The sequence below is a fragment of the Pipistrellus kuhlii genome, unplaced genomic scaffold, assembly GCF_014108245.1.
Source record: "Pipistrellus kuhlii isolate mPipKuh1 unplaced genomic scaffold, mPipKuh1.p scaffold_m20_p_12, whole genome shotgun sequence".
Classification (NCBI taxonomy): domain Eukaryota; kingdom Metazoa; phylum Chordata; class Mammalia; order Chiroptera; family Vespertilionidae; genus Pipistrellus; species Pipistrellus kuhlii.
In genome coordinates, this window is record NW_023425427.1 from 4,650,715 (window position 1) to 4,662,861 (window position 12,147).

The 12,147-nt window shown below is 40.6% G+C and overlaps 1 protein-coding gene across 1 annotated transcript in view; it reads right to left on the reverse strand.

Moving 5' to 3' along the window:
* Positions 1–8,235: 8,235 nt before the first annotated feature.
* C5 (complement C5) overlaps positions 8,236–12,147 on the reverse strand; it is an 80,944-nt gene continuing 77,032 nt past the window's right edge. The window contains exons 39-41 of the mRNA XM_036432860.2: positions 10,837–10,920; positions 9,190–9,328; positions 8,236–8,623 (exon numbers count right to left, since the gene is read on the reverse strand). Coding sequence (XP_036288753.1) covers positions 8,485–8,623; positions 9,190–9,328; positions 10,837–10,920 — 362 coding nt within the window. The 3' untranslated portion in view covers positions 8,236–8,484. The remainder of the gene's footprint in view (positions 8,624–9,189; positions 9,329–10,836; positions 10,921–12,147) is intronic.

The window sequence follows — 12,147 nt, forward strand, 5'->3', positions numbered from 1 at the left end:
TCAGAAGGAGAAGCCTGCCCTTGGCCTCTTCCAGCAGGCTGCACTGGAGGCCAAGGGAGGATGGGTCAAGCAGACTTGAAGCTGAGGGCCCCAGAGCTGGGAGGAGGGAGGATCCTGGGACTGGCAGCTGTGCCAAAGCCCCTTAACTCACAATACAAACAGGATTGGATGTCTTTATAAACTGAACTCATGAGTGGTTCCAAAGGGCAAGGTTTTTCCTGGAAAAAAAAAAAAAAAAAAAAAGCAGGTCCTGGAAGGTTTTTGTTTTGTTTTTCTTCTTAATGGCGTTCTGGTTAATAACACAAGGAAATGAAGAACACATTTAACTAAGAATTAGTTACTGTCCTCCCAACCCACCCTCCATCTTGCTGCCCTGTTCAAAACTTCCCCCTTTCTGCAGGAAAAAACAACCACCTCCTGCTCTTCTTCTTCTTCAGTCTGGCTTGGCTTTCTCATCCACTCATCTAATTGAAACAGACCTCCTAGGGCACATGTGTCAAACACAAGGCCCGCGGGCCAAATCCGTCCCGCCAGGCCTTGCAATGTGGCCCGCACCCGCGCTGTCATCACTGCACTCCGCTGCGTTTCCATCACAATGACAGTTTATGACTGTTCAGTAAACCATTCGGCCCGCGATTTAGGCTGGATTTTAGATTTTGGCCCCTTCTCTGATTGAGTTCGACACCCCTATCTTAGGGGGTCTCTGTGCATGCCTTCCTTCCTTCCCACCAATAGGCATTTGCTCACATTATTTGCTCTCTCTGAAAAGACTTCATTTCAGCATATCCAGATCTTAGTCATTATTCAAGACTCCACTCAGAAGTCGCCTTCTCCATGGAGCCTTCTCCGCTGTGTCTAGGGGGAGCCATCTTGCCTTTGCTAACCTTTGAGATGAATGTTCTAGTTCCCCTAAGACACTGAAACCCTCGAAAAGCAGTGTTGGACTCATCTTTGAGTCCCCTATATGGGCCTGTGTGTGTGTCCCCGCCCTTTATACAACTAAGCAGTGTGGGGCTATAGAAAGAGCCTGAGACCCCAGCTCCGTCATTAGGAGATTAGGGTTGAACAAAGGTTGTCACAGAGAGAGCTGTTGTGTGTCACCCCTTCTAGAGTCAGAGAGCTGAGCACATGTCTCCGGCAGTCTGAGATGGGGAGATATGGTGGGCTGGCATCTGACAGCCACCAGAGAAACCTAAAAGATGAGTGATGGGTGCCATCTTAGACAAACAGGGCAAAGGAGAGGTAGCCCTGCTCAGATCAGCCTGAGAGCCTAATGCTGTTTTGGGCCCAGATGTTGTTTACTCCTCTCTACAATGGGGATAACAGTACCAAGCTCACTGGGTTATTTTATGGATTAACTGAGTTGAATATAAAATAACACAGAACAGTGCCTAACACATAAATGGATCATAGTGAGTGAATAGATTAATTCGTGCTCAGACCTGCCCTGAGCACATTTCACAAAGGCAGCCTGCTTTTCCTTTGGCACCTTCCTACCTCCTCTTTTTTCTTAAGACCTCTTTCTATTTATTGCCTTGTGTTCTTCTCGTCTCCCCAGAATTCCTTAGGCTTTTCTGCCACCCATTCCTGAAAGGCCTATTTGACAATACATTCCAAGGACCATTACTCTCAACCAGGGTGTTGGCTGTTAAAGGGCTGCTTTCCTTCACGCAGGGATCCTTGACTTCAGAGGGCACTCTATAACCTCGTTAGGTACAAAGCCTGCACACCTGAGAGATGCAGAATCTTGGGCCACCCCAGACCCACAGAATCAGAATTTGCATTTTTACAAGTTTTGAAACATTACTTCTTTACATCCCTATGACTTCTTTACATGTCCCCATACTATAACTACCTATTTGTACTTCTTAATCCCTTCACCTTTTCCACCCATCAAGTACGCATAGGGCATATAGTCTTGTAATAACTATATATAGTGTCAGATGTGTACTAGATCTATTAGGGTGATCACTTTGTGTAAATTATATAAATGTCTAATCACTGGGTTGTACACCTGAAACTAATTGAATATTGTACATCAACTGTTATTGAAAAATTAAAAAAATACTTAAAAATACTTAAAAAACAATACTTCTTAATCTTTAATATGCCTATAATTTTCCTTGAGATCCTTTTATAATTTGCCTTGAGATCCATTTACTTTTCTGCTCTGCTAGGTGGGGCCTGAGAATTTGCATTTCTAGCAGCCCCCATTCCGTGGGGATGGTGCTGGTGAGAGACTGCACTTTGTGAAGCACTGTTCTAAGACTGACAGCTTCCAAGACCAATGAAATGAAGCTCTAACAGGGAAATCTGAAGCACTGGAGGAAGTTGTTTTTTAAGATAGTGGGTCCTTTCCTAGCCTTTTAAGAGCACATCAGAAGATCCCTGCCAGTGGTATCTTAGCACAAAGATGCTTTTGATTATTAATTCTGTTTCCATATTTGTTCAAAATTCTACAGTTTAAGAATTTTTTTCATTTGTTTGATCTTATTTCATCTTGCAACAACCGTATAAGTAGAGCCAGGAGAAAGTATTACCTCATTTCCAAAAGAGAGAGCTGAGGCACAGAGAGCTATGAGAGGTGGAGATCTCATTGCCAGCCAGCTGCCATTGTCTGCCCCCTGAGTTGGCACACGGGTATTATTTCAAATTCCTACCACCCTTCACAGATGATAATGCTAATCATACTTTATAGAGGGGTAAAGGAAAGGCTTGAGGAGGTTCAGGAACTTCCCCAAGGTCACAAGTGAGGTGAGTTCTTACTCTTTGTCATATTACTTCCCTAGAGTAATAACTCCTTTCTTGTTTCTATCTCACACACACACATGCCAAACCAAGGGGCCGTTTTAATTTTCACACTCAGCATTAATTTTGTTTTGCCTTTAGAAGTGATAGAAGATGGCAAGGGGAGGAAAAAATAGGAAACCTCCTTTCTGCTTTCCCCTCCTACTCTTGGCATATCTCCTTTCTCGTCCTCTGCTCAGAGAATTAGAGTTTAGTCTTGACTCTAATTTATTAAAGATTCTCTATTTGGAAAAAAAATTATTAAGTCAAACAATTCTTTCCTCAGCTCCAATTTCTCTTGCCTTAGCATCAACTCCTCTTTCATCAACCTCCAACATCAACTGAAAGCACATACACACACACCCCAAAACTCCAAACAAACAAAAAACCCCTTTACAGGACAGTTAGGATTTCTCTCATCTCATCTGTAAGAAAGTTAGTCCTGGACCCCACCTGCGTTTCTGTTCTCTGCTTACCCAGTTAGTCCAGTTGGTAGGGGAGACACCAGGCACCAATATGAGGGGAAGGGAGCCTGGAATTCTTGTTCCAGCTCAGACTTCCCTGTGGGACCCTTGGAGCATCCCTGCTTCTTCTAAGCCTGTCTCCTCATCGGTGAAATAGGGGGAGGATGATATCTTGGGGATCTTTAAATGTCAGTATTGTGATGCTACATAGGACGTTCACATGGAAAAAAATGTCAACACTACTTTGAGGGGATATAAAGTGACCTGTCAATTAAGTTCTACAAATTGTGTTTTATCAATGTAGAAGGTGATTTTAGGATATAATTTGCTAATCTGTTTATCTCTAGTGTTGCCTCCCTTCACATTTCTACACTTACACCAGTGTTCCCACTGCCTCAGGACCCTGTACCCGAACCCTCACCTGCCTCACTCTGCCTCACCTGCTGTCCTAGCACGGAGACAGCTTGGAGAGCATGTAGGAAACACACTTCTTGGGTAGAGGGGATGCTGAAGTCCAGAGAGGCAGAGTCTTTGACAAGATTACACAATGACAATTACTACCCTTCCAGTATGTGAGAAGACCCTCCAGCTCAGAGGCTAGGAGCATGGGCCCCAGAACCCCAAAGATGTGAAGGTATGCAACTTAGCCTCCTAGAGCCTCAGCTGCTTCCTAAAAGTAAAGATGGTGCTGAAACCCGTTTGGCTCAGTGGATAGAGCATCAGCCTGTGGACTGAAAGATCCCAGGTTCGATTCCGGTCAAGGGCATGTACCTTGGTTGTGGGCACATCCCCAGTAGGGGGTGTGCAAGAGGCAGCTGATCGATGATTTTCTCTCATCGATGTTTCTAACTCTCTATCCCTTTCATTTCCTCTCTGTAAAAAAATCAATAAAAATATATTTAAAAAAAAAAGTAAGGATGGTGACAATCAGCACAGTCGCTGTGCTCATGCTTTTATATGCACGATCTACAATATAATGGCCCCTTAGAGCTGAAGGGACATGGGACACTATCAAGGCCAACCTCCCACCTTGAATGGCTCTTGCAACATTTCTGGAAGAAGGTAGTGATAGGGCCTATTCTATCTTTGAGTGGTTTGGGCCATAAGGAAATGCTTCTTTACAAGGAGTGAAAATTGATTTATCTTAACCTCCACTCCTTTGTGTGGTGGAAAGAACCCTGGGCTATCAGAGGCTTTGGGCTAGTGTCCCAGCCCTTGCACCTAACATTTCTCTGGGTCACAGATTTCTGAGGTGAAAATGAAGAAATTGGATGAGATGAGGTCTAGATTCTTCCTGGTTTGAACATTTTAGGATTATATAACTCATGACTATGGACGTAATACAGACTTAATCTGATTATAATGATGGAAACAGTGAAGGAGTGGACTTTGTGTTCCAAGAAACAGATCCATTTCTGCCAACATGTCTGTCAGGGCAGGTACCCTGCCAGCTGAGAAGAATCCAGAAGGTTCTTAGAAATAGAATTCTCATCTTGTCTTAAAACAAAATTCACTCCCTTTCTCCATTTCCCTCTTCTCTCTCCTCCTCCACACTATCCCCTTAACTTTTTCATTTTTTCCTCCTCACTTTCTTCCATCCCTTTTTTCTGATTCAGAAGCCTGAAGGAATATTTTGATCTCCCAAAGTTAAAGATCATATCCCTGGCAACAGGTTTCTCACGTCACATTAAATATGCAGAATCAATCTGTTTTCAGGTAAAAGCCCCTGGAAACATGATCCGGAGTTGCTCTGTGTCTCTGATAACCTCCCAGATTTGGCGGCTGAATGCCCAGCTCCTGAGGCAGGGTTTTTCAGTCGTGAGGTCATGTGTGGGCTTTCACGGTGGCTTCTGAAACAGTATGAGAGTGTGTGCATTGTGGCCAAAAGAAGGTGCTTCTTCACAAGGAGCAAAAATCGGTTTCTCTGTAACTTCCACTCATTTGCATGGTGGGAAGAACACTGGGCTGTCAGGGGCCTTGGGTGTGTGCAAGGGAAGAGGATTCTTTGACAGCTGGGAGCTAGACTGGGAGTTGGGCCTTGGTATCCCTAGGAGCTGGCCTAGCCCTCAGGGCAGGCTGTGGTGTTTTCTGCGTCTGATGTGACCAGACAAAAAACTGAGTTTCCTGAACTTCAATCATGTGCATGCCAAGCTCATGTTTTCTTCCCTAAGAAAAACCTATCCTTTCATTTACTTAAAACTTTTCCTTAAATAGATTTACTTTGTGAGAAATAAATTTATTTTAAGAGAAAATTGTGTATCTTGGCTTTTATGTGCTACTTATGTTTTTTTCTGATACAGATAGATGCTCCTGGACTTATGATGAGGTGATGTCTTGATAAACCCATCACAAGTTGAAAATATCTTAAGAAAAAAAGGCATTTAATATACCTAACCTAACAAACATCATGGCTTACTTAGTCTAGCCTATCTTTATCATAGTCAAAACACAATATCCAAAACACTTCGACAACATAGTGCACTGTATAGCATCGGTTATTTATCTGTGTGATTATGTGGCTGATGGAGCTGTGGCATGCTGCTGTTGTCCAGCATCATAACTTAGTATTATGCCATATATCATTAACCTGAGAAAAGATCAACATTCGAAGTATGGTTTCTACTGAATGAGTATCACTTTTCACCATTGTAAAGCTGAAGAATCCTAAGTCAAACCATCACAAGTTGGAAACCACCTATATATATAAAAATAAACATGTAACTATTAAAATGAACAGTGTTCATATGTACCACCTACATCCTTCTCCTTACCACCAGTAGAAATCTGCCTTATGCTTTTCTCCATCACTACAAAGACCCTCCTGTTTCTACTTACACAGATCCAGCCCATCTTTCTCTAGGAAGCTCCCAGAAGCTCCTGCAGCTCACTTAGTTCCTTTCTCTGAGTTCCTTTCGTATTCACAGAAAGAAATCCATATCCAACATGTGGATGCTTACATGCTACGTAGTTTTGTTTTCTGCTTCACGACATAAGATTATAAAATATCTTCTTACAGCTATAGGTAAAAGAAAGACTAGAGTTCCACTCCCTAGTCCTGACGCCCACACTCAGTGAGGGATCCAAAGAGTCCCTACAACGTTTCCAGCATTGTTCCAGGCATAGGAAATAGTGGTGAATAGAATGGACCCACACTTTGCCCACATGGAACTTACAGTGGAGCCAGAAGCTGCACACTAAGCAATATTCATGACTAAGTAAGTTATTGCAAGTGCCTTGGAAGAGAAGTGTAGGGCCCCAGCTTGTTTGGAGGGACACAAAAGCCTCACTAAGGAAGTATGTTTCAATGCATAGGAATTAGCTGAAGAGGAGCTGGCAGATTTTTAAGTGGTGCCAGGCTAACTCACAAAGGTCTGCTCTGATGTTTAAAAGCTCAGTTGTACTGTGGATGAATTATGCCACTGTGGCCCAATCTAGGATTGGGAGAAGGCAACCCAACAGTTCAGAAACTGGTGGCACTGCTGGGTCCCCTACACCCTGCATCAGAAAGATGGTGAGAGGAGACAACTCAGGCCTGCTCTGGAGGGCCCTTACCCCTCACTGGCTGAGGGTTTAGGTATATTGGACACGTTGGCTGTTTTTGCCAAGGGAGTGTCTACAATGTGAGCTTTGACATTAACAAAAATAAATCCTTAGTTCCTGGAAATGGAAAATCTTAGTGTTACAAGGCACACTGCAGGGTTGGTTAAAAAAAAACAAAAAAACAAACAAACATATTTTTCAAAAAGGCAATGCATTTTAGTCACTGTTACTATTATATCCAGAATTTATCTTCACACTTCCTTGGCGATATTTCAGTGGGGCTGGCTAAACTATACACATCTGAGAAACTCCAACTGAATCCTGTCTTAGTCTTAGAAAGTGAAACCTGACAAGCAATGTGGCGGGTGCAATGATGCAGAAGAGGGCTCTGCTTACACTGAGAGAGCCTTGAGATGTGGTCTCTGCCCCTGCCCCTGCTCCTGCCCCTTAATAGGCTGGGAAAATTGCTTCATCTTTCTGAGCCTCCATGCCCTCATCTGTAAAATGGGGATAATAATAATTCCTATACCTTGTGAGATGCTTGAGCCATTAAATGGAAATACATATGAGAGCTCAAATGTGCTACAAAATGTCACTTAAAATGAACATCCTGTTATAACTCCTCCTTATACTAGTAAAGCCAAAGACTTCTAGTTGGGGCTACAACCAAGGCCTCCTGATTCCTATAGAGCAGCGTTTTTCAACCGCTGTTCCGCACACTAGTGTGCCGCGAGATGCTGCCTGGTGTGCCGTAGGTGCAGACAAGACAAGAATTTTATAATTTTTCACTATTTTGTTTACTTAATATTTCATAATAAAGTAATTATAAAATACTTTCTTTGTGTTTATTTGATTCCTATTCAAGAGAATTAATTACTTTATATATAGTCAATATAGGCACAGAGTTAAATTTTTTAACATTTTCTAATGGTGGTGTGCCTCGTGATTTTTTTCATGAAATAAGTGTGCCTTTGCCCAAAAAAGGTTGAAAAACACTGCTATAGAGTTTCTTTTCACCAGGTCGCTGCCCTGGGGCCTGCCTTCCAGAGAACAATTATTAGCAAGGGTGAGTTCCTGGGGAAATGAGTATGTGCTGGGAGGGAAAGGAAGAAACTAGAGGGACCTGAAAGGGGGAAAGAGGGCAACAGAAGTGGAAGGGCAAAGATAAACTCTCCTGCCTCCTCAGTTTGCTGAGGGCTTCAAGGTTAGGCCTTCTTGGGTCTCTATTGCTATCTTCTCCACCTCTCAAATTTGCCTGTCTTTGTGTGGGTGAAGCATAAAATAACATGCTTTTCCGCTTTTTTTGCACACTTTGAAAGCAAGGTTAGGCTTTAATGATCAGTTTTCTGTTCCTTGGTATTTTCTTTTAAGCAAGGGCATGTTTTTCTAAGATACCACATTTCAATGGGCTATTCTTTTGTCCCCAGTAAACATTCCTGAGTGGTAGGTTTTAGGAGACGTTCCAATTTATTGCTTCTGGTGTCCAATAACCTTGGAATGAGTACCTGTCTCCATGCCCCCAAGGCCATGTTATTTCAGCTCTTAAAACCGTTCTCTAATAAAAGCAAGTGCCACTAATTTTAAGTAAAGTGAGCTTTCCAAATAAGACCAGCTGTGAACGTTTAAAAAAAAGAAAAGGAAGAAACTTCAACAACAGGAATGCATAGTGAAAACTGTGCACAGATGACCTTTTTCAGGGATTTTCGCAGCCATTTAAAAAGATGTCTTCAGCAAACGTATCTAAATTGGCTAAAAACGCTTGGCATGATGGACACGTTGTGTCTGTAGGCCAATATTCAATCCAGGTGGAGGAATCTAGAGGGTAGATGTACCTGCCAAGAAAAAATAAAAATAAAGCATTTGTGATGATGGCTACAGATAGAGGAGAGCCAAATTTGATTGAGTTCAGGCTGTTCAGGTCCCCGGGGGTCAGGCTGTCGGCCAAACTCTTCTGGACTCGCCTCCCAGTGGGAAGATCCATAGGCCCCTGATGGTCATGAAGCTGCTTGGAGCTCTTACAGTGAAAAGCAGAAACGACATCTGTTCCGATGTCTATTTTTAAAAAAAATGATAATAAAATGTGTATGCAAGCATTTTTCTCTTTACAAACAGAATAGCCTGAAAACTTATTGAGGGAGCAGATGTAGTATAGGGGTTTCGGATAAGCACCCTCAGATCCATCTTCTGACCCAGGCACATGGTTTATCTGTCAGCGAGTCCTCAGCTACTGTAATGGTTTTAAATATTTCTTTGTTTCAAACTCACGTTATTTCACTTTTGCTCCTAATGGCTTGTTGATTAACAGCAGGGTCACATAAGAAACGTGTAGTGTATGTAAGGATAAATTATAATCAATTTTGGAGGGAAGATCAGAGACTCCAAAATATTGGTGACTTACTTGATACTGAAATTATGTTTTATCTGGAGAGCTTCTTTACCCATAATTAAATACTGCCTGCCTTTTTTCAGGTCAGCATTATTACAGGTTGCCTTTTTAATGAAGGTGATTTCAGAGTCTTTCTCAGCAGCAGCGTCACCTGAGAGGCATACAAAGAAAGTTATCACATTCATGTTAATGGTGTCACAATTATATCTCTCTTAAGCATTCTAGTCCCTCAAAGCTACTTATTGGTGCATGTAAATTTATATCAGGAGACTAATGGCTATTGGGGAGCAACAATGTCCATACAGTTAAGGCTTCAGACTTAGGTGCCTGGGTTATACCCCACTCTGCCACTTCCTGACTCTGTGGCCTGGGACAAATTATTTTTGCTCTTTGTGTAAAGGCTCAGCCCCCTCATCTGAAAAATGGGCATGACAATAAAACATACCCTGTAGAACTGTTGTGAGATTAAATGGGTTGATATATAAAAAGTGCTTAGAAATACATATACAGTAAGCACTAGATATTTGCTTATTATTACTCTTGCAGAACCAGGAATTAAAAGAACCTCTCTCTAGTTGAACAATATTAATCTCCATAGTCATATAGCAAAATTAAAAAGTTGTTGGTAGCTGGGAATGGGAAACTTTGTAGAAAAGTGTGAGACGTGTAAAAGACTAAGAACACTTTAGATACCTATCTTCCCCTTACTCCCATTATACTTGAACTTCTAACCATGATATTTTGCTCCACATGTCTGTTTCCTCAGCTTGGCTGGGAACTTCTTGAGGCAGAGACTGGGTCTAATTCACTGTTATATATTCAGGACTGATCTCTAGTTAGCTGTCAAACTCTGGCAGAATCATCCTAATGAATAAATTTTGAAAGACTTCTGAATGTATTGATAAATACTATAGAATAGTAACTGTGTAAACAATCAACTTTAATTAGTAATACAAATTCTAATATACACACATTAGTTCAAGCTAATTTTCTTAGGCTTTTCCAATGATTGTCTATTGTAGCAACATGTAAACAGCATTCTCAGTACTATTTGCCAAGTCAGTCCCTGTCATGGTTAGCAGAGTGGCTGTGCAGTGCCTTACCATTATTTTAAAAAGCCTTTTGTTATGGAAAATTCCAAGCTTATTCAGGTGAGGAAAGGATAGTTAATTAACCTCAGCATCAACAATCACTAATCTGTTTATCATTTATATCCTCATCTACTCTAAGCATCTTGTGTTTTAGGAGAAACATTAATTTATTATCCTTGAACCACACAGTTGCCCTTAATTCTAAATATTTGTTTTTATTTTGGTTTATTGTTAATGTGCAGCAATTCTTGTGTACGTTGTTAAGGGTGCAGTGTTTTGATATTTTTATAAATTTAAAAATTTACACTTATTAAATATGAATCCAGAGTAAAGAGATAACAAAGTATGCAAAATTTTCTTAAAAGACAGTTTTCAAAAATAATTATTTAATTTAGTTGCCCATTTCATTTCTTTAAAAAAATGTGTTTCCCTAAATAGAATATAAGCTTCATGAAGACAGTAACTCTGGCTGTGTTATACAAGTTGTATTCTCTGTGTCTTATAAAATGTCTGGCACATAGTAAGTACTAAATCTTTGTTGAATGGGAAAATGAATGAGTATTCTCACCAGCTTTGAAGACATCTAGGAGGGTGGCAGTATACTTGACAAAACCATTTTCTTCAGTGAGGGATGTGATACTAACTTTATAAGCTGATTAAAAAAAGAAAAGAAAACAACAACAGTTCATGCTAAATACCACTAATGCCATATGAACAGTTCATGCTAAATACCACTAATGCCATAGAAATGAAGCATGGTAAGCTCTCTACCCTAAGGTAGATCTTATTTTTTCCAAGAAGCCTTCTCAAAGGCTTGGAAGTCTGATTCTACTCTAATGACTCATTGTAGACTCATTAACCCGGGGCACTGCTATAGAACAAGCTGAGTAGGATAAGAACAATAGTGAACTAAAGAAGCACACAAAACAAACAAAATGAGACTTTGTTAGCTATAAAGTTCAGATTCTGATCCTGGAAGATCAGTGGAGGCATGCTCATGGATCCTTTGAAGAGACCCTTCCTTCTCTGCACAAGCAAAGAAAGGATCCTTTAGTTATCTATCATTCAGGCCAGCTTTGGGAGCCTCCTTGCTCTCTTGCTTCTACTGGCTTTGATTTTTGGTTTTTGATAGGATTCTGTTTTCTGATTCATCTTTGCTTTGATTGGCAACTCTCTGACATGAGCCACTCCCAATGCTGTTTCTCTTCATTCAGGCATCAATGTTTAATCCATGGTGTGTTTGACCCCATCTTGGAATGACCAGCTTGAAGGGGTCCATTCCTTCCATGTGGCCTGAGAAAGGATCTTTAGTTTTTGCTCTTGATGCGGTTGAAAGTTTTGTTCATTTTTGAGATCCTAGCTAGCTAGATATCTCTGTGTTCCCTATTTTAACACAGAGAATAAATGCAACCTGGATTTTGTTTATTACTTTCAAGAAAAGAAAAATAGATGAATGAATGGACTCATTTTTTTTTTTGAGGGGAGGAAGGCTGTGTAAATTAGTCACTTAAAATAAAAACTGTGCTGAATTTCAAATTCATAAATCTTTATGGTAGATGTAAGCAATATATTTACTATTTTATTTTGTTTCTATCCTGTTATTCTGGTAAAAACCGATAGTCTCCCAAAAAGTCAGCTAAGCTTTTTTTAAAGTAATAAACTAAATCCAGATTGAATTTATTCTCTGTGTTAAATAGGTTTCTGACATTTAAAAGTTTAAATATTCTAAAATGGAAGGAAGGAATAATTTAATGAAATGTTTGTTTGCTAAAACAATATGGTATTTTCTTCAGGTCTTAGTCTATTATAAAAACTAATTTTAAAAACTACAGTAGGCCTTGGCTGAGTTGGGCCACTTTTTAGCTTAAAAAAGAAAAAA